This window comes from Neofelis nebulosa, chromosome 14 (genome assembly GCF_028018385.1).
Source record: "Neofelis nebulosa isolate mNeoNeb1 chromosome 14, mNeoNeb1.pri, whole genome shotgun sequence".
Classification (NCBI taxonomy): domain Eukaryota; kingdom Metazoa; phylum Chordata; class Mammalia; order Carnivora; family Felidae; genus Neofelis; species Neofelis nebulosa.
In genome coordinates this window covers 43,515,380-43,542,046 of record NC_080795.1, presented here as the reverse complement: position 1 = coordinate 43,542,046, position 26,667 = coordinate 43,515,380, and the positions used below count along the sequence as shown (strand labels likewise).

Sequence of the window (26,667 nt, the reverse complement as noted above, 5' to 3'; positions counted from 1 at the left end):
CGCTTGGATGTTTCTCACGGTTTCAAGCAATAAATCACCGGGAGAGAGGAATAAAAAAGGCATTTATTGAAATTAAATCATCTGCTTACAAACAGTACATTTTTTCCCAGTCTGGAAGATTTGAAAAGAAAACAAAACTCTGGATGTGTACGTGGTAGACAGGGGAAAATGCTGATCAGTCTTAAGTAATTAATACATGTATCGAAATTTTAAGAAATAAGACTTGTGTAGAGCAGGAGGGATATGATTTATTTAAAAATTTAATGAAATGAGAAAAAATAAGACTATTTTTCTTCTCTAGCCATCTTTCAGTAGGTAAAGGAGGGGGAAAGGGTATGTAAAACTGCATCTGAATATAAAATTTCAGGACAGCTAACATAATAAAACTACCCCCAAACTGAACTAGCGAACAGCAGTCAGATCCAAAAGAAACAACAACAAAAATGTTTGAATCTCTTGGATGTAGATCAACTCATCTCGCACATGTTTGAATCCAAAACAAACCCTACATAGTTGCTGACAGACAGTGTGGAACGAAGTGTCACTTCAAAGATGATCATAGCGATTCACAATGACAGGACAGCTCCCATCATGGGAATTCACTGCATGCCATGAAGTTACTTTTTACAGCAATTGGAGAATTATGAAAAATCTGCCACTGTGACCACAACTAATCTCTCCACTTGAAAAAATTATTAAAGAAAATCTGTCTTCTTCCAAAAGAGGAAATAACTGTTGCTTTAAGGATGAGTATATCAAAAAGAACTAGAAGTAGCTTACCTGGGAGACTGCCTAGGTTAAAGGAAGTTCTCTGAGTTAAATAGTGATGTGATGTCTAAGATGGAGCAAAGAAGGAGAAAAGAAAAATGATTAAATGATGCAATTAAGGCTGAATGATTGACAAAAGGATAAAAGCCAGAGACAGTGCAATGACAGTGACCAGATCAAATAGATGGAGATGTGTGGACCATCCGACTTTATGACATGCATCCCAGATGTCACTTCTCCAGCTGACTGTTCTTCCCTGAGACAGGGTCCACTTCTACCTGGCTGTGCCTTTTTACCTTCTTTCTCCTTCTTCTTTCCTTTCCCTTTAGTCCTTACCTTCCTATGTTTCTATAAGAAATCAAAGTCCTCCATGAATGGATTCCTCTACTCCCCAGAGTGAAGCTTCCCTCTGGCCCTCTCACTTTCCTAGCCCAGAGGATTTGTGCAGGGTCAGTTCTGCTAAATGTGACAGACACTATTGGTATTACCTTGTATTGGGTGCTGACAGTGAAAACAATGAGTACACATAATATACGGAGACATGGTGAATGAGGAGAGGTGAAATAGCAGGGCATATGTAGGGATTTGCAAGTAGGCATAATACAAAATATCCCTGAGATATACAGAGTAGGTGCTGCCCCTGCGGAAGGATCTGGATGATGTGCATGTGCCCATTTCCCATATGACCCCTACATGTGCTCCCTCAGGGACCTACCTCCACTCCTTCTGGGCCCCTGACTAATGCTGACCAACATCATTTTCCTATTCCAATCTTGTTATCTATATTCCCCAGACTTAAATGCAGTAACCTTAAATGTACTCACTCCCTCACTTAATGACCTTTATTCATTACAATAAAAGAATGTACATGGGGGTAAGTCTGGAAAGTTATAAGGCTACAAGCATAATTCACAAGCCTAGACTATAGGCTTGCATGTTTAGCCTTCTAGCAAAGCCCATTCTAAAAATATGCTCTCTTCAACTACATAAAGCAACAGAGATGGCTACTCCTCCTGATGGCTTCCTATTCACCTTCCCACTGTCACCCCAGGCTCTCTCGGTGACCAGTGCTTTGCCTGCTTTCCTTCAATGACAGGCTGGCTTCAGAGTAAGCCCAGGTGTGAGTGTCATGAGGGACTGAGATTTGGTATTAAGGATTTGTTTCTTTTTCAGTGCTGGGTGTTGGGGTTGAGAAATGGGGAATGGAGAAAATCTGCTTAACAACTGCCAAGAAGAATCAGTATACATTTTTCCAAGGCACTATTCTGAAAGAATAAACAAAAACCCCATCTTTAAGTGAGAGCTGATTACATAAGTTGCATTTAGCAAAGCTGGGCAGAATCACTGATAAGAACACATTTGCTTTGATGGCCCAGGGTTTTCTAATCTGATATGAAAATTGGGACCATTTGTCAAGAGTGGCAACAAGACGATTCTATGTGATAATCTCCCTGGCTAGTCCAAATAACATCTCTGTAAGCTAATAAATACCTGCACCAAGACCACTCGGGAACTGCGTTGCCAACCTCTGCAGAACGTGTGACTTATGTCGAGAAGGGGGTTAGCAGTGGCTGAAGATACAGTTTCTGGACAAGCTAGCAAGAGCTAAACCTTGACAGAGAGAGGAGGTAGGCAAGAATGACTTCTTTCTAGGGCGCTAATCAGTACCTTTATGTCAGAGTTTCCAAACCTAAGATCATGAAACGGACTCTCTAGGCCAATTTCAAATATTGTGAAAAACATAGAAAAAAATATACCTTTATAAGTGAAATGGTTCCTTGAGTAAACCTGAATTGGTAAATTTAATTTCTTTGCTCTTGGTTGGAAGAAGATCAAGTTGGTACAGTAACATTGATCATCTCATAAAAACTTATGTTCTAAAATTGTGTGATTAACAAAATCTGAAAATAAATCATCATATTTGTTAACAAATTATTTTTTTCAAAATCTTGCAAAGCACACAGGTGAAGATAAAAATACTAGGGAAACTCGATGGCATAATGATTGGGGCCACTGCCCTTGGCCATTCATGCTTTTCACAGTTCTTCTCTGTCTCCCTTCCTGTTATTCCATGACAATGGGTGTCACAGACAGAACCCTACTCTCATTTCCCAGTTCTTGTCTTCTCCAGATGTCAAGCATCAAGCTGAATGGAAGGTGTTTTGCTTCCTTGGATAAGAAGTAGGACTTCTGGTTGCTCAAGCTGATGTGGAAGGGACCTTTTTTCTCATAAAATTTACGGAAATGCTTAGAAAGTATGCATTTCCCCCATCATGTAAATTTTATTAACTGTATGATATTTTTTCTAGCTCTATTGAGAAATAGTTGACATACATCACTGTATAAGTTTAAGGTGAGCAACGTGATAGTTTTATTCACATATATTGTGACATGACAAAGACAGGCTCAGCTAACATCCAGCCTCTCATGTAGATACAATACAAGGAAAAGAAAGAAGAATACAGGAGAAAAAAAATTCTCCCTGTGATGGATTTATTCCTTTAACAACTTTCCTATATATCATACAGTGAATTCTACAAACTATCATTTAATACATAGCATAACTCAAGAAAGAGAAAGGAAGGGAAGAAGAGAGAGAGAGGGAGAGGAAGGAAGGAAGAGACAAGAAAAAGGAATAAAGAGAAAGGGACAGAAATCCCCAGATTTCAGAAACAAAAAGGGAATTTAAGATAGAGCAGAAAGTAAAAGCTGCTGCTACAGTAACCCAGGGGATTTTGAAAACCCCAGTAACTGTAAGGCTGGTCTAAGATCTCAGAAACCCAGAGAGATCAAGCCAAAGCAAGTGTAGATTTGCTGTGCAGGCGCTTGCATGCTTCACTCTGTCAGGAAAAAGAAAAAGGACTCAATGAAGATAAGACTATGGTAAAAAGAAAAACCACACACCCAAACTTTACATAATGATATATGGCCTAAACCATATGCAGTTTACGTTAACAGCCAATGCAAGAGACGGAAAGTAGAATTGTGGCTGCGAGGAATTGAGGGGAGAGGGGAATGGGGAGACAGTGTTTAATGGGTAGCAAGTTTCAGTTTTGCAAGATGAAAAGTTCTGGAGCCGAATGGTGGTGACGGTAGCACAACAATGTGAATGTACTTAATGTTGCTGAACTGTAGGCCTGAACTTTCTGTTATGTATATTTTACCACAATACGAAAACATTACAAAAACGTGTGGTTAAATAGAAGTAAAGAATGCCTGTATAAAATAATAAAATTAACTTATTGTGGTGTTTTATATGTAAAAATATGTAAATGGACAGTGTCACTTTCCTGACTTCCTTCTAAAGAGTACTGAATGGAAGTGAGAGGAAGAGTTGCAGTAGAGAAACCTGATAAACACACTCAGCCAAGTGATCAATGTCAACACCATCAGTGATAAGTCATGTTGAGGGCACATACCCTTGATAAGATGCGATAAGAACAGCACTTTACCTCCGTGATCTTTCTTCACAAAACCTATAACCTCAGTCTAACCCTAGAAAAACATCCAACAAATTGCAATCAATGGGCATCTACAAAATAACTGAGTTCCTCAAAACTGTCAAGATCAACAAAAACAAGGAAAGTCTGGGAAACAGTCACAGCTAGGAGGAACCTAAAAAGACATGATGGCTAAAATTCACTGAGCAGTTGTTTTGTGCCAGAAACAGAACTAGCTCATTTAATTACCATAATAAATCTATAGGTAGATATGATTATAATCTCCATTATATATATGAGGAAACTGAGGCATGGCACCTTTACACAACTTGAAAGGTAGCACACCTAGTAAGTGGCAAAGCCAAAATATAATAACCAAATAATAATAAACCTGGAGAAGGTTTAGAAGTAAGGCATAACTAAAACGGTAGTCAACAATAATATACATGATCAAAGGGGATATGTTGGAGCAATTTATCATTGCTGTATTATTTAATTCAGACATACATACATGTAACATTTTAATAATAACCACCAAAAGAATAGAAAACATGCAAGTTGCCAAATACTGGAAGGAAAGACAGGGAGAGAGTGAAAGAAAAAACAATGAATCTAATAAAAAGCAAAAAAACAAAAAACAAAAGTAACAACCTTAATAGAAAAAAGGGGGGAAATTGGTAAAATATAAGTAATCATGATAAATGCAACAAACATCCTTGCTAAATGATATTGCAAGATTCAATATTTAAAAATCTAACTATAGGGGCGCCTGGGTGGCTCAGTCCGTTAAGTGTCCGACTTCGGCTCATGATCTCACAGTTCCTGAGTTCAAGCCCCGTGTTGGGCTCTGTGCTGAGAGTCTAGAGCCTCCTTCAGAGCCTAGAGCCTGCTTTGGATTCTATGTCTCCCTTTCTCTCTGCCTCTCTCTCTCTCTCTCTCCGTCAAAAATAAATAAATATTAAAAAAAATTTTTTTAAGGGAAAAAAATCTAACTTTAAACTGTTTACAGCAGAATCAACTAAAACACATGACTTAGATAAAGAAAGGAATAGAAAGAGTAACCAAAAGAAAGTTGGTTCAATGATATTAATATAAGATAAAATAGACTTGCATGGAAAAATCATTATTAAAGATAAAGGTCTTAGGGCTCAACTATATAAAGCAACAAAACCTGAAATTATATAAGCCAAGCTGATAGAAATTCAAGGAGAAATCCTAGTGGAAACTTTTAAAATACTTTTCTCAAAAACATCAAACAGATAAAAAAACTAGTAATGATACATTAGTTTTGAAGAGTATGATTAATAAGATTGCTCTAATGATCATATGTGCAACCTTATTCCTGGGGAAAGGAGTCTGTATATTCTTTTCAAGTCAACACAATACATTTTTTTAAAGGGGGAGGGTAAGGGGGAAAAAAAGTTACAGAGAGGGAGGGAGACAAACCATAAGAGACTCTTAAGGACTGAGAACAAACTAAGGGTAGATGGGGGTGGAGGAAAGGGGAAAGTGGGTGATGGGCATTGAGGAGGGCACTTGTCGGGATGAGCACTGGGTGTTGTATGGAAACCAATGTGACAATAAATTATATTAAGAAAAACTGACCATGTAATAAACCAACATTCTGTTTCAATGAATTTCAAATAACTGGTATTCTGTAAACCATGTTTAACAATCACTATGTAACAAAATTGGAACTGAATAACTCCATAATAACTTCAAACTTTGGGAAACTTAAAGAAAGCTGTAATGATTTAAAGGCTCAAAGAAGAATTCATAATGAAAATTCCAACGTATTTAACTGGATGGCCATGAAGGCATTATTTCAAAACTGTGGAAAGTAGTTACATAAGTGCTTAGAGAGAAATGCATGTTAGAAAATTATATTGGCAGTTAATGACTGACAGTTAATAAACATTCACTTCAAGAAGAAAGAAGAAATAAATAAAATTGAGTAAACCCAAATACAGAAGAAAAAAACAGCATTTAGGTAAATTCAAAATCACAAAAACTATATGATATTGTTTTTGGATATACACACTTACAGGATAATGTTAATAATCAGAACACTTGTTAAAACCATAAAGAGAGAAGGGGATGGACCATGGAGAGGTACAAAACAGGTTTCAACTGTATTGATGATTTTTTATTTCTTTTAAATTAAGGATCTGAAAGAAATATTTGAAATTGTTAACATTTATGAAATCTGAGCGGAGGATATGTCAGTGTTTATTTTCTATGTTGTTTTCCAAATATTTGAAGTCTTTTTCAGTTAAAAAAAAAAGTGGGCAAAGAAAAAATTTAAAGAGAAACATTAAGAAAAAGAAATGAGGGGCACCTGGGTGGCTCAGTCGGTTAAGCGTCTAACTTCAGCTCAGGTCATGATCTCACAGTCCATGAGTTCGAGCCCTGCGTCCGGCTCTGTGCTGACTGCTCAGAGCCTGGAGCCTGTTTCAGATTCTGTGTCTCCCTCTCTCTCTGATCCTCCCCCGTTCATGCTCTGTCTCTCTCTGTCTCAAAAATAAATAAACATTAAAAAAAATTACAAAAGAAAAAGAAATGAGATTTTCTACTTTTGTGAGTTGTAAGTAACATCAGCCTTAGGCCCTTCATCTGTAGAAGGGATAATAGTAATTCCTGCCTTCTAGACTCAGTGAGAACTATATATACAGCACTGAGCTCAGAGCTTGGTATAGCAGGCTCTGTACCTACTTTACATCCTAAAGCAAGGGTACTCCTTGTTACTGTCAATTCTTAAAAAAACAAAAAATACCCCCCCCCCCGAAATGTTATATATATTTGTAATTAGCAAACAGATATTACTGATATGGAACATAGGATACTACTGAAGTATTTTCTTACGGCAGCCACTTTAAGGTTACCTTGTCTGCCTATATCCAAAATCACTTCTTCCCCAAAGTGCTCTATTTGAATTCCAAGATGACGAATTTCATGAGATGGTCATCATCAGTAGCAACATTGCCACTAACATTTTCTTCAACATTACATGCCATGGATTTTTCATTGTTGCAATTTTGATAGATAGGTGTTTGTTTGTATTATGTTTGATTCATACAACAGCCCTGCAAGCATATTGTCATTTATTTTCCTAATAAGGAACTAAGGCCCAAATAGGCCCAGTGATCTGCCAGAGATGATAAAGACATACCTTGGAGGGCTGTTTTCAGGACTTAAAAAGGTCATATAATGTAACAGATACATTGGAGATATTCCATAAATACTGGTTCTCTCCTCCTTTCTCTCAAATATTCAAGTAGTGTTTGTTGCTATATTGTTCAATTAATGTGTTTATTATATGAAAATATAGGGCACAGGGTTCTTTTGGCATATATTTTGCATTTTTATCAAAAATCCCTGCTTCATAAATTGAGCCACTGTTTTTTGCAATAAATATAATAAAGTTCCAAAAAGGCAATCGATTTAAAAATTCCTCTAACTCTTTATTTGTGGCCAAAATGGCCTTCAAATTATTTTATCTAAAATTATTCAACTATAAAAGATGAATTCACACTTTCCTCTTTCAGAAAAGGAGTAATTCGAGAATGAAGCACTTCATAAAATATTTCTTTGTTCTAACATGCTGCCTGAAACAAGTGAATTTGGGATAGCTAATGGATATATGGTCTATGGTGACGAGAAGAGAAATATAGCCTTTGAAACACTTCTTAATTATATTTTCCCACACATTAACCAAAGCAATAAGTCAGAATAGTTTTAAATACATTTTAAATATATTCCTTTTAAAAGATGCCACTCAGAAAGAATGATCATACAGGCATCAGTGGTCATCATCCACAGTTTTCTATGCATGAGGATCTTCTGAGAATGCGTGGAGATTTTAGGGTTTTGATTATATTAAAAATAGAAAGATTTCTTGAGAACTCAGCCACCAGGGTAAATTGTAAACAGTAAACACTAGATTTGATTCTTTGTTTTTTCCGCCTTGATTTTTTCCCTACATTTCAAACCACTTACTTTGTAGCAAATTATGTTGCCCTCAACAGCCATTTCCTGCTTTTACCATTTTTTTCTTCAGGTTTATTATAAAACTTTGTATATACAGTGTTCCTAGGTTAGAGACATTAGCAGTGAGAACAAAGGGGACAGGAAAAGGTAAAGATCTTTCCATTCCCATGTCCTGTGAGTGTTATTTTAATTCTGCATCACATTTATGAAGAATCTATTAAGTGACCTTCTCTGTAACAGTGAGAAGAGAATCAGTCCTGTATACACGTGGATGGTGGCTATACTGGGATGATGGTTTCAGTTTGGCTCATCGGAATCTGCTATTCTTTTATTATGAGGGCTTCTCTGCTCTGGGGACGTCATGACCCGAGGCAAAATCAAAAGTCAGATGCTTAACCAACTGAGCTACCCAGGCGCCTTAACAGTCAACTTCTTTCAATACTTTATTTAGCCTGTCGTTGCTATCACACACTTGGTAGAAATTTTCCATTCCTAGAGCTTGATTTTGAGAATGTCCACAGGATTGGAAGAGCCTAAGTTTAAATTAAATTAACCTTTGTCTGCCAGGAACATTGAAAAAATCCATTTAACCATAAAGGTCCAATCAGATGTTTATAGCATATTTTCTTGTTTGTTTGCAGATTTCTTTTTCTGGGCAAGTTTACTGGAACAGAATTCATTCTAAGCTGGGAAAACCACAGTTTTTTGCAAAATGCAGCATTAGCATGATGCAGAGAAGTGTGTAGGCGAAGAACACAACATCTCTGGAAACCCCATCACTTCCTCTTTGGTATATTTAGCATAGAGAGGTAGAAACTGGCTTGTTAGCCCCATAGCAAACAAAATTGTAATTCCGAAGTTGTGGTTTTCCAGACTCTGTATAGCTGGGATCTCCCCAGTCCATCTTCCTGTGTCTCCATTCTGTTCACCGTACTTCTTTATAAGTTGAAGGATAACATCTACCTGATATCTTTATTTTAGAAAGAAGTCCTGTCATGTCAATCCCATGCTTAAAATGCTCAATGGCTCCCTTGGCCTTAGCAAACTTTAGCTTTGCATCTAGTGTCCCTGACAAACTGACCCTTACCTTTCATTTGACTCATTTCCAGTCACTCTTCACTCATCTATTGCTCTAGACTTATAGAAACAGCCTCCACTCCTCAAACTATGTACTTCTGTGAGCTCTAATTTTGTCCTTTATTCTCCTACCTCCCACCCTTTCAAGGCTCAGCTCAAATGTCTCAAATAGCATGTGATGCTATTGCTGCCTGACGAGGAGTTCCTTCATGGAAGGACTTGTGGTCTATCCATTTTATTTGGCTGGCATGAAATAGATGTTCAATATTTATTACTGAAATAGGAGATCTCCTTGTGAGCCAATTTGTGCAATACTGTGATGATACTGTTTTAATGAAGTAGCCTACATTTCCCAGACAGTCCCACCCTGGACTTCTACAGATCCCATTCTTGGGTGGGAGGAAATCCACTGGGGCACTAAGCATACCATCATTAAGTCTTCCCATAGTCCTTCTTCTCCAGGATAAATAATACCAAAGCTTCCGATTCCTCTAACAACACTACATTTCTTAACTTTCTAAGGCATGTGGGCCAAATCAAAGCAGATGTGGGGGAGGAAGCTGAGCACGCTGTGGAGAAAGGGGTCCCATGAGACCTTCATCTCACAGTGTTCATCGGCTATCCTTCCAGACTCTGTCAGACAGGAAGGACTGCTCACAATTTGTAAGCCACTGGGCCTGGGTTTTGTCTACTTTTACATAGAAATGGTATATTCTAACTAACGGATAAAATAATAACAGCAGTATTCATGCAGCCTAAGGTTCTAAAATGACTACTGAATCTCCCATATCACATCCAAACTAACAGGCAGAAGAAATTCTAAGTGATTCATTTCACTTTATCTCATGGAAACATTTTGAAGATCAATCTACATACAGCTTGTCATTTTACACATGTCAGTGGAAATGTCTGTGTTAGCTAATGAGATGTAAAGATGCTAAGTATTTTAGTGAAACTTACAAACGTGATTAAAACTCAGGAAAAGTTCTCAGCAATTCTCAGCTAAAAAAAAAAAAATACGTATCTGCTACAGGTCTTACGGTAAAGCCAGACACTATATAACTTGTCACTAGAGGAAATAACATACCTAAATAAAAAAAATGAGAAGATCATCCTCAAAAAAACCATGAGAAGAGGCTATGGATGCCCATGACAGTAAAGCTACTTCTAGAAGTAAAATTTTAAAAAAGGAAAAAGAGCAAGCAAATTCTTAGAGTCTAATTCTTATACTGTTCTAGGTATTTGTCTTGTTAAATACAGTTATAAAAAGTCAAGACCAAAATTTGTTCAGAAGAAAGCAAACCACCATCTAGACATTAAAATTTAAATTAATAAAAATTAAATTTAATGTTGGGAGGGAAAGTTTTTTTTTTTTCTAAGACTTAAGCTTATTTTTTAGACAGTTCCGCAGCAGATGTATCATTCCCCAAAGGTTTTGAGGATCAGTGATTTTAAGAGGATGCTTATCCCAGAGGATACCTACCAGTCACCCTTCTCGTGTTCACAAAAATAATTACAGAGGAAGAGCATCCGAAGTGAGAGGACAGAGAGTTTGTGGCATGTTTGAAGACAAAAATTCCTTCTAGGAAAGAAAAATGCTACGAAATTCTGATTCCTCTGGAGCCACAGAAAAACCTGGAAGGGAGAGCCCTTAGCACATGTCAAACATTTCTGATAATACCATATTCATTTAAATAAAATAGGCTCAGAGAGCATGGAGAAGAAGTTAGTTGTTGCATAGAGTTTGCACATGGGTACAAATGCTCTTCAAGAAGAAATACAAGAACAGTCTCTACTATGCCAATTAGGGAAGCATTGAATAGTTCTATCTTGTCAATATTCAGGCAACCACAGATCCCAAATACAGCCTAGAAAATCTGGAATGAAAACCAATCCAAGGCTTTTTGTACTCAGTTCCATAAAGCGTACCTGAGTCTGCATTCTTGGATTCTTGGTCAGTTCTGTCAACACCAATAATGCCCCAGAGCAGTGTTTCCCAAAGCATACTCTATCCATGAATTTGAATACTCTCCCAACAAATGTTTTCAGATGAATGAAGAAATTATCCAGGGTGTTTCCTAAATTTATTTGACTATCAGACACTTTTTTTTTAACATAATGTCTCAATATCCTGAGGATGAGTGTTCCTAGAAATAGACTAGCCATGCTGTTCCAGTAAAACAGTATTACAAAGTACATACGAGTAAGGAGTCAGGCTGCCTGGATTGAACTTTTTTATGTGATAGCTCTGTGACCTTGAACAGGATACTTTTCTTTGCTTCAGTTTCCTCTTCTGTAAAATGGATATAACAAGTGTATCCACACCTTGGAGTTGTCCAGAAGAAAAGAGAGCGTGTGCATAGTGGAGTACTTAACACGATGTCCACAACACAGTAATATTCCGTAGATGTTAGCTTTTAGAACAGTTATTATACTCAGAGGTATGGCTAAGCCCAGGGCAGGGAGGAGGTCCTTTCCAAGTGGGATTGCCTTTTTAGTCTGGGCAGGTGTCAAGTTGGCTTCAGGGCTCTAGCCGTCTCTAGCTCTACCTTTTAGGTTTCCATCTCATTGGAAGCTGTTCATTTCCCTTGCTTGGTTATTCTGGATTGGACCGCCTGGGAATTTTTCAAGGGAGGTTTGACAGGAGAGAAAGAAATCCTCTCACTGGATGTATGCATCCCTCTAAGAGAGAACCCACTGCACTCGAAATGGGTACTTAAAGCTCTGACTACTCCAAAGCCTTGGCATGCATGTGCCTGTGTGCCCTTGTGTACTTCTGGGCCAGGAGGGCTTGACGGCTCCTGCATAACTCTTCCTACTTCCTACTTCTGCTCTGTTGTTCCTGTTAAAACAATGTTTATGAAAATGTCAATGCCAAGAATCTTTCCTTTGGCTTTTGAGGGTTTTTTTTTTCCTTGATAACTAAAATCACAACTTCTTACTATACAAAAATATAATGTTATTAAAAATATTAAATAAAAAGTGAACATTTCCTGCAATTTTGCAAATCCTCTCTTCCCTTACGATCCCAACACTGCTACTGTCAACAATTTCTTCCTCATTTTTAATGATGTGCAGGCCTGGAGGCTCTGTGCTCTCCTGGGAATTCTTCATTGTGCCCCTTTTGCTTCAGGAATTTCTATTTATCTTTATAAAAGAAAGCTTAACTATCACCTTTGTGAAGGTGCTCTGACCCAGCTAAGCCATACCAATCCCTCCCGCTCCTAGGTGCCCAAAGCAGTTTGTACATCCTTCAATTAAAGAACTTAAAACAGTTTCATGGCAATTTTTGAATTCAATGTCTCTCTCACTTCAAGGCCTTCAAGGACCACGTCTCATTCCTCTTTGGTACAAGGCATCTGGCACTCACTGACGTGCAGGCCAGAGCACCGTGAGTATTTGTTGAGTGAATCAGTGAAGGAATTTACAAATAAAATATTTTCCTAACACATAGACTCTCAAGCTCTGTAATAATCACAATCAGGATGCTCACGTTGAAATTTCTCTAGAAAGATGTTTCACACATATTCCTCATTTCAACAACCCAGTAGTGCTATTACTTCTGATCTTTTCCCTTTGTTTGGGCCTAAACACTCAAAATTCTAACTTCACAGAAAATGGTAAATTTGGAAGAATTTGGGGATGGATGGTGGTTTATTTTTCAAGTGCCAAATGAACATTCTGAAGCATAGGATCCTTTGCCATAGGCTTTGTTCACTGACACCAGAACATTCCAGGAAATGACATTTCAAATAAACAGTTTCAAGTCCAGTAAACCACAAACACAAAGAAGTATTCAATAGCATTTCATAGCAAATAGCCTTCTGTTGACAGTTACACAGGAATGACTGATTATATTTGGAAAGCACAAATATCTCTTCTGTTAGATTAATTGAATATAGTTTTAGCTGAGGGCCTGGGCAAAAGAGTGAACCTATAATAATAGTAAAAGAAGAGAACAAAGGAAAAGAGATAAGGAGGGAAGGATGGACCTTAGAACTATATTCCTAAATATCAGAAATCCCTGCTTGACCAACATTCAAATTCACAAGCCCCACTGTAGGACTTTGACATACACGCGTGCTGCATGACATATCGTCCAAGGAACAGCAGCCAAAAGAAGTTACTTTCCTTGGAAAAAGAGACTGCCAGAGAGTTTTCATACTTTACCACTTAAATAGTTTGGGCTTAATATAGTTAAGTAATATAATTATGAACCCATTTCCCAAAGTCCTATTTCTTGTTCATGTGTACCAGTTATTTTCAACTAGAACTCATATGTCACATGTTGGACCCAGCTCTTTGTATTAAAGCACATAGGCTATCTACAAATAGAAATTCACAATCTAATTTTAACTTTAAAGAGTAAGACTCAGTGGGCACAATCACAGGAAGTGAGGTACAGAGATGGCACTGGGCATTTGACCTAAGCAGGAAGTGACAAGGAGAAATTCAGATGCCTGAAAATGTAGTATGAAAGTAGAAAAAAGTGAAGGAGTCACTGGGTTTCCATCATATAAGAGATAGCAGCTTAAATAGTAAAGAGAAAGCATATTTAGGTATACCATAGCAGCTGGACCTAGAGTTACATGAGTTTAACTAACATATTAAGTGAAGAAGCAATATATTTACTAATGGGGGTAAGGGTAAGAAAAATTATCATTCTCCTTTACATAAAAAAATATAGTACTGTCAGAGTTACGCTTATTAAATAATAAAAGTTAACATTTATTGAGTACTCGGTTGGATCAGACACTATTCTAAGTACATTATGTGAGTAGACTATTTAGTTTTCAAAGCAACTGTATGAGTTAGGAACATTATTATCCCAATTTCACAGATGAGAAAACTGAGGCACAGAAAGGCAAAAGCCACACACTTTGTAAATGCAGAGCCAGGATATGAACTCAGGCAGTCTGGCTCCATAGTCCTATGCTTTTTAACAGTATGTCATGCTACCTCTTAACACCTATTCAAAAGAAATATTACTCTTTATTTTAGAGTTTGTTTTCATATGTTTCCATGAATAAACATAGGTTTCTTCATAGGTTTTCAGAAACCTATAGGAGAGTTAAGCCTTGAATTGAAGGAGGCTATTTACTAGCTATCAAAAGCAACTGAAGTCAGTGTTGAAAAAAAATACTTAATCCACCTTTGCATGATGTTACATTCATCCATGCAACTGAATCCAACTCAATTAATGGTGATTTAGGATTCCATGCTGAATACTAAAAATGTTAGATTCAAAGCCTAGAGAAGACATTTTTATTCCCATCTAAAGCAGATAAAATATTCTGGAAGCTTACAGTTAAAAGAGATAAAGAAAATTAAGACCAGAGAGTTCAAATGACCTGCCTGAGGCCAAAAAAGCAGTTTGAGGCACAGAGTGACGTAAACTCTGATTCAGATGGGTCTGGTTCTCTCTTTGCTATACCACTTTGTTTCTAATCAAGCTGGCTGAACACATCAAAAGAAAATCAACTTCCCAAATGCATATCTGGGCCCTATAAAGAGGGAAATGTTTGATATCTGCCTGCCTCATGTCTAGAACCCACTTCATTCCGGAGTGAAGGTAAGGACAGAGAGAACAGACCACCAAGGGAATATTTTTAAGGGAAGGAGGAGAGGATTCACACATAGAGTACCCCAGATCTTCTCTGAAGGAATGTATGTTTTTGGGTTTTGTTTGCTGGACAATTCATCTCTCTCAAACCTTACACAATTCTAAAAGCAGGCCTTGAAATTATGTCTATACTGGCACCTATATGTGTAGGTGTTTGTGTATGTTCCAATTCTATTCTAAGCGTTCTTAAGAACAGAGGACATGTTTTAAACCTTTCTGTATGTCCAGATTTTACCGAGTGCTTTCATACAGTAGGTGTTCAGTATGGAAGTGTTGAAAGTGTAAGTGCATAGAATGTAAGGTTTCCAATGAGTTCATTTTCTCTCTCTAAAAAAAAAAAAAAATGTCCTGTATTCAGGTCTCTTAGTGATTTTTTTTTATTAGTTTATTTTAGTGGAGAAATTTTATGCATTCCTCCACCACCACCCCTGACCTGCCAAGGGATATTTGGCAATGTCTGGAGACCTTTTTGGTTGTTAAAACTTGAGGGGGATGGTGCTTATTGGTATCTCGTAGATAGAGTCCAGGGATGCTGCTAAACATCCTACATGCATGAGACAGACCCACAATAAAGAATCATGTAGCCCCAAACGTCAGTAGTATCAAGGCTAAGGGACACAGGACTGTTTAGAAGTACAAAACGCACAACCACCTCTCCATTTCCCCATTTTTAAAACACAAGTAAGACATAAACCAAAATGGCACACCAAAGATATGCCTAAGCAAGACCATTTCAGCAATCTATTGTTAATATGGCCAATTATTTAATAGGCTTATTTATAGGATTATAAGGGTTATTAAACACTGGAAGAAATGTATGAATTTAAACATATATGTATATATATATGGAAAGCCTTCACCAAAAAGGATGCTCTGATCTTTACTGTATATGAAGCTGAGGCTACTTCACAGTTATGACAAAACATTCTGCTGATGAGGCATGTTAAAGCCACCCCTGCCCTAACTCAGATGGGCACTCTTCAAATTGTTTCATTATTTCTATTTTTCTAAGTTTATTTATTTATTTTGAGAGGGAAAGAGTGGGGGGGAGGGGTACAGAGAGAGAGAGAGAGAGAGAGAGAGAGAGAGAGTGCCTCAAGCAGGCACTGCACTCAGTGCAGAGTTCCACCTGGGGCTCAGTCTCATAACTGCAAGATCATGACTTGAGCCAAAACCAAGAGTTGGACACATAACCAACTGAGCCACCCAGGTGCCCCCAGACTGTTTCATTATTTCTAACCTCACTCAAAATCCACCTTTTTGACCAGCACACAAAGAGGAAATATATGTTTTTTGTGTGTGCAAATAGGGTCATCAAAAACTGCTTTACTATTAGCTTATCCTTTGTATGCCTGTCCATCTTCTTCATTTCGAGGTTCACCTGGAAGTTCCTGTTTTCCAGCCTAGATTCCTTATTGCGGGTCCTTATTGAAGGATCATTCCTTCAGTTCTGCATTGCTCTCTTTGATTTCTGCCATGGAAAGATAGCTGCAGTAAAGCTATCCTAACAGCCTAATAATGTCTTTAAGATGAACAAGGAAAAGGAGGCAGGGGGAGCTGCTGACTTTTCTTTGGACTTGGTCATGGTTTCCTTACATAGTCTCCAGCTGATGTGGTTATATTCGCTACAGTTTTATTTGCTTGTTCTTTTTCCCTAGTGCCTCATATTTGATACTTTGGATATCTGGCATACACTTGAATAAAAATTTCTTTCTTTAAGGGGACAAATTCATTCTTTTCTGAGAATAAACTAACGAACACATAGATCTCAGGAGGATCTCTGAACATACTACAGTCACTAATCTGTTCAGTATTTTGTGTGTTGAGTTAAACATGTCACTACTGAGATCCTCATACAGTGGTTAATGACTTTCTAAATATTTACCAAGATCTTTAATAAGCGAGAGTGCTTCCCATGATATAAAGGCTCCACCACCATCATCCATGGCACCCTGCCCCACGTCCCAGCTGTCCAGATGTCCACTGACCAGTACGACCTAGAAAAAATAATAAAAAGAGAAAAAAAAATAAAACTAAGCAGAAATGACATCAAAGAGGAAGCATTCATAGTCATTCCAAATATAGAAATGAAACTTTTATATTTTCTTTTCTATTTTTACATCTTAAAAGATCTATGTCATTACTAGTGGAAAACCTGGTATAACGCTCTATATAAAGGGTGTAAGGTCATCCTAACAGTAATAAAAATTCTCACCTTGTACTTCTCTTCACTAATATAAGTTTGAATACTAAAGTGAAATGGTTTATTACTGACCGATGTTTTATAACTTTATTATATGGCTTAAAAGCTAAATGACATAAATGGAGCTCAAAACTTCAACTATATTCTCAACTGTCCCAAATTCTAGCAGACATATAATAAACATGTGTTGAACTGAATTCAAATGAAAAAGTGAGAACGATAATTTTTTATTTTTTATTATTTTTATTATTTTTTTAGCATTTTTAATTTTTTATTATGAAATTTATTGTCAAATTGGTTTCCATACAACACCCAGTGCTCATCCCAACAGGTGCCCATCACCCACCCACCCCACCCTCCCCCCCCCCCCCCATAAACCCTCAGTTTATGATCTGTGTACTATAAATCACTCTGGGCTTAGTAAATAAATATACTGGGGTTACAAACTACAGTCTAGTTAGACAAAGAACTTTTAAAAAAAATTAAATTTACACTAGTGTTAAATAAGTCTACAGATTATATTACAAATTTTAAATCACCAAAGTTTTAAATTATTTTCAAGAATCATTAGTAGTTATCTCCAGGAAAATAGAAACCATATTTTAATAAAACTAAATTTCATTAAAACATTTTAAACAAAGCAAGTTAAGTGATGCTTATCCATACGGAAAAATTGTACCTTGACCTCTATTTCACACAATATATGAATGTCAAATCAGATAGATTACAAATCTAAATAAAGATTTTAGAGGAAAGCATAGAACAGTTTTGTCAACTTGGAGTAGGCAAAGAGCACACACCATAAAAGAAAAAGTAACAACTGAACTTTTAAAAAATAAGGAGTATCTGTTCATCAAAAGACCCCATTACAAGAGTGAAAAGGCAACCCACAGAGGAAGAGAAGATATTTACAATACATATACACAGCAAAGGAACCATATCCAGACTATATAAAAAATTCCTACCAAACAGAAATAAAGAGGGAGTCAACTTATAAAAACATGGGCAAAAGACTTGAATTGACAACTCATAAAAATAGGCATACAAATACTAATAAGCAAGCGAAAAGGTGCTTGGGTTCACTATCATCAAGGAAATACAAATTAAACCACATTCAATACATTTCCACCAAAATGACTAAAATAAAAAAGATAGAAAATGTCAAATATTGGTGAGGAGAAAGAGTGATTGGAACTCTCACACACTGTTGGTGTGAGTGTAAGTGCTTATAACCACTCTGGAAAACTGATTTATCTACTGAGTCTGAACATACACACACCCTGTGTGTGCCCCAACACTTCCACTTCTACATATATCCAACAGGAATGTATGTGTGTATGTATACCTTCACCAAAAGAGATGTACTAGAATGCTCAGAATGTTCATAATGGCCCCTGTCCCCCCCTCCACCAAAGGAAACTACTTTAATGCCTGTTAACAGAGAAATGAATAAACTGTGTTGTACTGATCAATGGAACACTGCATAGCAGTAATAATGAATGAACACAATACATGATCAATGGAGATAAATCTCATAAACATTATGAAATGAAAGAAGCCAGACACAAAATAATATATATCATGTATAATTCCATGTATATAAAATATAAAAACAATCAAAACAAAGGAGAATGGTTACCCAAGGTGAGAAGGGTTAGTGACATGAAGGAGAGCTTCTGGGGTGCTGGGCACATTCTGTTTCCTGATCTGGGTACAGTTACACAGGTGTGCTCAGTTTGTAAAAGCTTATCTTGTTACACACTTAGGATCTGTACAGTTTCTCTGAGAACATTACATACCAATAAAAAGTTTTCGAAAGTTCAACAGATTGATGTCTATATACAGCATGTAGTAAGCAAACCAAAGTTGAACGAATCTTCTCGATGAATGAAACAAAAATGCCCCATGACTTTGGGAAAGCAGGATTTGGGTTCTGAAATATCAGGGTGACCCCTTGCACTGCCTGATTCCCCAGGCAGCTGTAGGATCCTCCATTGACTCTGCATACACACACAGCCAGACCCAGCCGGCATGACTTCATTGTAGTCACAAACAAGTACAATGCCTTGTAACTAACGAGACTAACAAATGGCCATGTAATGAACCCAAATGGATTGTTTCTAAGGAAAGAGGAAAAAAATGAAGAAGAAAACATGCTGCAATAGCAGGAAATTCTGACTCAGACGTTGGTGTAATCCCATGTGGGATGGACAAGCCAATTAGTCAACATTCTCACCATCCTCGGACCCATTTTCTCAATGAAATTGGAGTTCCCGTGGATTAAAAGTGTCAAAATGTGTTTTAACGAACTTTTTCCCAGTTAACACATAAGAGTAACTAAATCAAGGCAGCTGTTATTTCATCTTTCAGAATAATTGAGGTTATTTTACAATCATACTTCTTTATGTTTTCTAAAATGCCTCCATTATCCAACCCAGAATTATTACTTAAATAAATAATTAAAAGATGGGAGAAATGGTTTTGAATGATAGGAAACTAAATGTTATCCCATAAAATAAGGTCTTTGGCACAGTGCTAAAGAAGATTGACTACAAACCATGTAGATTTTAAGAGCTTATTTTAATATGTTTTTTAAAATCAGAAAATATATTGGGGGCCACTGTGAGACAGCAACTGTAATTTTGATATAAAAAGTAGGTAATGACAATTCAGTAGCATTTTTAACGAACTTGAGTTTTCCTAATCATAAGAGCTCTACTGCCCTTAGAAAACTGATGCACAAGGTCTCATTCAACACGGTATCTGCATTATCGTGCTCTAATGCAGTCCCACAAAGGATAAACCAGTACAACATACAAACTCACCATGCCTTGTGTCAGGGTCAGGCAGAAACGAACATTACTTATAATACATTTGGATCCGATTTAAGCAAACATACTAAAAACAGAATACCAAGAGACACAGTAAGCTCTAGTTTCTTGAAAAAGAATCACCTGATAAAAGACAGGAAAATACACAGTCCCTTCACTGCCTCTGTTGCCAGATGTGGAGCCCTTAGTGCAATAGGATGGCCTAGAACTAACAGAAAAGTGGGACACCCACCTATTTACTCCTCTTGTGTGCTGCTCCCTGAGGCAGGTAGAGCACTGACCAATTCCCCACCCACCACTTTCCTTTTAACCACCATCTCTTCCAAGCACAGAGTAAAAGTTTACTTAGCAAAGAGTAAAAGCTATTAAAACAACAACAGCAGCAATAGCAGGCACACCAAAACAATAAGGAAGGCAGAAGCAGAACTGTGATGATCTGAAATGCAGCTTCTTATTTGTGAGGAACACATTAGCCTTGACCACCAAAGACTCAGGCCTTGAGGTCGGGTGGGGCGGTAGGAGAGAGAACCTACCACAGAAGGGCAGAAACACACCGGATGGGAACCTGCTAAGATGAACAAAGACCAGCCGTGGCACACAACCCTCTACAGGCCAGCTGTGGGCCTGAGAGCAGAGATAAACTAAATCAAGGGTAGACAGACAGCAGCCTCAAGGACAAGCCCCTTACGTCTTCATTACTGGTACATCCGGAGACACTAGTGCAAACAGATTTGCCTGATTAAATGATGAGTAAGAACATAATCAAAATGGGACATATGAAAAATATGGCAGAACAAGGAGAGAAAACAGCCTCAGTGGAAGTACATTCTTATGAAAGCAAGCTAATTCAAGGTATTGGAGAAAATGCCATGATCTTTGGCATTCACTGCATTCATTTATTCAACAATTTGTATTGAGTTCCTATTATGGGCCAGAAATACAGAAATGAAAAAATAAATAAATATTCTATCTTAATGGGATTATCGTTCTGGTAAGGGAAACAGACAATAAACAAATATGATATGATGGTAGTTTTAAGTGCTATAAAGAAATACTGGGCAAAGAAAGAAAATAGAGTGGTGGTAGCATGGAGAGGAAAGATCAGTGTGCTTCCTCCTAAAAGGTGGATAGCCACAGGAGTGTTCTGTGCCTGCCCTAACAATGAGAGAAATCTGGATGATCTATAAAAGCATAACTTTTTAAGGCCCATCAGAGATTTCAGATTGTGATTCAGTCAGAGGCGCTGAATTCCAGAGGACAACAAGCTCAAGGAGAGATGGGACACATGAGTTGCTTGGCCTTTTGCAGAGACAGGAGGGACAGGTGCCAGCAACAGACAGAGGTGGCAGACAAAAGCAGGAATGAGGAAGACAACTAAAAGGTTAACAAATTCTGAAAAGGCGAATGTGGGTTGATATGAGAGTTTAGAATACCTGGAAACCTCTCATGTAAGGCACTAGGTACCCAAATTTCCAGATCTTTTCCATAGGCCTCCATCAGGTACTCCCAAGAAATACTGGGGAGCAGGGCAGAAGCCCTGAGAGAGCTTGCCTCAGTGATGCAGGAGTGCAGATGATGACCAGATACTATTGGGAGGTAGGCGCCAAACATAACCTGCTTCTGGGCCCTTCTCTCATAGGAAGAAGTCACCTGCCCCTCCGGGAGAGGGAGAGTGCTGTCTTGCAGGGCAGTCTTGGGCAAAGGTCAGTGGCTACAAGGAAAGGGGTAGAAAATTGCACTCCCACACTGTACTGACACTAGGAAAAGCATGGATGCCTCTTGGGGAGGGCAGGAAACCTGCTCATACCTAGAATCCTGCATTGACTTAAAGCAGAGTCCTGCTGCCTTGGGGTGAGGGCTCGGAGTGGAGTGGGATACTCATTCCCATGACTACAGCAGAGTTTGGCTTCCACAGGGGCTTGTGAAGAGTAGAAATGTTGGGAAAGCCCCACTCTTGTCCTCAGGCACACAGAGCCTGGCTGAGACCTAGGGGCAGGAGAACCAAGAAACTACCCTGTCCCCACCAGGAGTCCCCAGTGAGTAACAAGCACAGCATTAACAGCTTATAGCCGAGGGAAGGGCAGGAGCACAGAGAGAAACACCCGCTGTGGTGCCAACATACAGAGTCTGCTGAAAGCTGAGGATAAAGCACAATAATGAGAAAAGTCCTCCAAGCAACCCAATCCCTACACTAAAAACAGAGTAGCAGCAACCCACTGCTAGAGAAATTTGAAACATGTGAGCACCAAAGGTAAGAATAGAGACAATAAAATCCAAACCTAGCTCAGCAATGAAAGATAGACTCATCCACTCTCAGACTAATGGCTAGACAGAAGAGGAGTAAGCACCTTTGCACTCACATACTGTTCACCTCAGGCTCCACTGTTCCGGCACATACGACATCTAGCATGCAATCAAAATTATGACGTATAAAATAGGCAAGAAATAAAACAATCCATTCTCAGGAAATACAGTATTCAACACAATACTGTCGACCCAATGTAGCCCATATATTCAAAATATCAGACAAGGAGTTTAAAATAATTATGATTAATATGTTAAAAATCTAGTGGAAAAGATGGGAAATTTCATCAGAGAGATGGAAACTATAGTTACAAAGTCAAATGGAAATGAAAAATATAGTTATTTAAGGGACTAAATACTTAAGTGAAGTCAAAACTTAAAACTTTTGTAAGAAAAAGAAAAATATTTTCATGTCTTTAGGGGAGGAGGAAGTGTTCTTCAACAAGATACAAAAAATGCAAAGCATCAAGAAAAGATGCACAAATTCAACTATAAGAAAATGAAGACTTCCTGTTTATCAAGAGAATAACAGAATGAGAGGAGTTGCTACAAGTTGGGAGAAGATATTTATAATAAATATAACCAAAAAGTGGTTTATATTCAAAATACAGTAAAACGTTGGATTGTGATTAATTTGTTCAGTGAGTGTTCCACAGGACAAGCAAATATTTCTAATGAATTTTAACTTGATAAACGAGTGATGTCTTGCAATACAAGTAGTATGTGACACCAAACATCACATGATCACAACTGAGCCAATGGTTCTTCTCTCTCTGTGGGATTGTGGGTGATGAATGCAATGTCACATTTCTGTGAAATCCTCAAAAGGGGGCAAAAGCAAGTATCGTTGGATAGGTTCCTTGTTAAAGTTGCTCGAAAAGGAAAAGATTCCACTGAGCCAATAGATAGCAGTGATTCCATTAGTGATAGTGAAAGTCGTCCTACACAATAACCCTCCTGTCTCTTGTCTCCCTCACACGAAGGTTTTCAAAGGTACGTTCAGGTTAATTTGTTTATTTTTCTTTATAGCTTGTATTTTCTTTATTATTTTGTATTATATTACAGTATTGTAATCATTTTTATGTGAATATTTTTGGGTTGTGGAATGAATCATCTGAGTTTCCATTATTTCTTATGGGGAAATTGGCTTTGGTATGCAAGTACTTTGGACTACAAGCATGTTTCCAGAACGGATTATGCTCATAAACCAAGGTTTTAATGTATATAAGGAATTCCTACTCTTCAACTAGAAAAGATGAGCAATCCAACAGGAAAATAGAAAAAAGACATAAATAGGCATTTCACATAAAGAAATTATGAATGGATACAAAGCATTTGAAAAGATGACCAACCTCATCATTGATCAGGGAAATGCAAATTAAATCCTCAAAAAAATTCTATTCTGTACCTAACTGGAAAAAAAAATTTAAATCTAACAATATGAAGTCTTGGCAAGGATGCTGAGCAAAAGGAATTCTCATCCACTGCAGGAAGAAGCAGAAAATTATTAAAGCCATTTAGGAAAACCGTTAGGCACATCCTATTAAATTGAGCATATGTGCATCTCACAATCCAACAATTGCACTTTAGGTACATATATATGAGGAATTCTGGCACTTGAGTTCTGGGACACGTGTACCAAAACGGTCATATAGAGGCAATCATAAAGCCTCAGACTAAAACCAACCCAAATGTCCATCAACAGAATGGATAAATAAATTGCGGCATAGTCATACAGTGGAATATTATAAAATAGTGATAATGACCTACAGCTGCATCTATCAACATAACTGAATCTCAAAACAAAAATATAGGAGCAAAGCAAGAACAAAAAAGGAAGTCACAAAAGAAATAGAAGAGTATGATTCCATTATTTAATTTCAAAATCTGGTTGAACTAGAGAATATAATCTTTAGCAATGCATACAAAGATAGTAAAATTACGAAGAAAAGCAAAGTAATGGTAAACCAAAATCAGGATAGTTCTTATATCAGGTGGGGGGTTGGGGCAGAGAGGAGGAGCTGATCAGAGAGAGTCATATGCAGATGATTTGAGTGGGTTTCTAAGGCACTGATAGTGTTCTTTCTCTGAAACTGAGTGGTGAGAACGTGTGTGATCTTTTCATTATTGTTTTTTAGGCTATACACATATGTTAAATAAAGTCTTACAAATGTGTATGTTGAACAATAGCAAGAGTTATTAAAGACGTATCTTCAAAGTCATGGGGCTCAGAGAGATATATCTGATGTTACAGGTCAGATATATCTCATCCTAATCCAACTGTTACAAAGCAAAGAAACAAATATGGAAAATGTCTACATTTACTTACAATCATAAGATTGATACTAAAATCTGAAAAAGAAAGAATGCCCTGTAAAACCAGCTACAGATCAAAGATAAATGTAAAAATCAAAATTACTTCTATCCAGCAGCATATTGAAAGCCATCGTGATAATGGCGCAACGGTCTCCAAATGCCCATAGAAAATGGAAGTTATATAGATACTAGATATGCTAAGAAAGGGCCACTAAGAAATTAAGTCATACTTAATCTTCTTGGCATGCCTAGTTTTTAACATTCTGCATTTTAAATTATAAATTATATAGGTGTTTATCTAAACCTAACCAAGTTCGTATTGATTGATCCTCAAAAAACAAAATGCCCACTTAACTTTGAAGCATGCTTCATTTTACAAATGTCTTGTTCAATAAAAAAGAAAAAACACCCAGAAAGACAACTACTCAGTGTTTTTATTTGTTGCTTTTGTGACGTTTTTCTTTGCTTGCAGCTGCTTCATTCTCTCGGTCTCATTTTATTTGGTGTATTTTAAGAGGTAGCAAGAGGAGTATCAGGGTTGCAAAGTTCAATGCCTAGTGCAATTCCAGACACAGGAAATCCCCAATCCAATTTTCAACAACAAAAATCATTAGATAGTTGAAAAATATGACCTACAAAAAAAGGAGGAAAAAAGTTTTCTCATTATTTGGCCTTAGAGAAGAAGCCAAGAAGTGATCTAATAATGGGCTTCAGCCCTGACAGGCCCATCTGTGGAGGGTCTGAGCACCAAAAGAAAAGGCAAGGGAACCAGGTTTGGGCCATACCAGTGACTGTGAGGGTCACATAAATGATCAAGAATTTTCTGATGGAAGGCTTTTGTAGAAGTTAAAAAAGTGGCTAACTGGGGAAAGATTATGGAAAATTTCACTCCTGGGAGGGTTTCTAAAATAGGATGCATTCTTAGGTCTTACATGGAAAGCTAACAAAGGAGGGATAAATAAAATCTTTCAAGGTTCCATCTAATCCAATATTCCATGACAGTTCTTAAGAATTCTTCTTCTATTCTAACCACTTTAAAGGAGGAAATTGTCCTTTGAAAAGTCTCCATAACCTCAATAGACTTTTCCCTGAGCATCTCCTAGATACTCTGGCTGCCAAGATCTTCCCACAATTTAGGATCTAAATGCAGGTGGGCAGGCACTTCTCAAGAAATCCGTGTTTTCATAATCCCTGTCAGAGACAAAGCCTTGGTTTTCAGAGGACAGTTGCTGCATGTATTGTGCTATTGCCCAACACAGACAAAGGGGACTATGTTTGAACAAATATTGTCCTTCCCAATGAACAGAGTAGGTGGTCTACAGAATAAAGCTAGACTCCTAATACACAGGGTGTGTTCAAAGACAACAAACATCTGAGCTCCTTTTGAATTAATTTATATTCAAGCTTTGTTTAGTGAAACTGCTGGGTGTTGACTGCTTGCAGGATACAGACTTCTTTCCCAAGATAATGAACCACGTGTCCAAATGCTCACACATCACCACAGCTACTCCTGAAGGGAGCTGTTTCCCCTTCTTGAGTGTCCCCTCTTACATGTTCAGGGCACTCAAATTGGCTTCATGAAAGAAAGATCATTCCTGTTCCTGGTTGAATACTCTAAGCACATTGCTGGTATCTGAAGGTACAATAAGAAGGGCCTAATTTATCTGTGACTCAAGAAAAAATAAGCCTTAGGTAGACTGATGAATGTGAATTGCAGTGTACTTGGAAGAAATGGCTGAAATTGATTAAAGATTGACTTGCAGATGGGACATGGCAGAGAGTGTCTATGGAAGGAAATCATTCTGATTAAATGAAGGTGGCGGGTTTCATCCAGAAGTCATGACTGGTTGCAACTGGCAATGATAATCTTTTAAGTAAAAGAACTGTGTTCCTGAATCCCTTCTCCATTGGCCTAAGCAACCACAGGATAAGTTGTCTCACTTGAGAGGATGGAAAGAGTAGAAGAGTTGAATGACAACACTATATTTGAACTTCCTCAAAGGAGGAAAGGGAGATAGACTTTAAGCAATTTTGATCTCAATAGTGATCATCTTTCCCATGGTCAAATCCAACTATGGTACAGGGCACAGCTATAACTTCTCTATTCTCACAGCCATT

General features: G+C 37.6%; 1 protein-coding gene across 9 annotated transcripts in view; it reads right to left on the bottom strand.

The window, feature by feature from the left end:
• The window catches only part of CPQ (carboxypeptidase Q), a 558,393-nt gene that overhangs the window by 235,309 nt on the left and 296,417 nt on the right, over positions 1-26,667 (bottom strand). For all 9 annotated transcript variants that reach the window (XM_058698647.1, XM_058698646.1, XM_058698649.1 and 6 more), the window contains exon 5: positions 16,781-16,892. In XM_058698647.1, the coding sequence (XP_058554630.1) occupies positions 16,781-16,892 (112 nt within the window). The remainder of the gene's footprint in view (positions 1-16,780; positions 16,893-26,667) is intronic.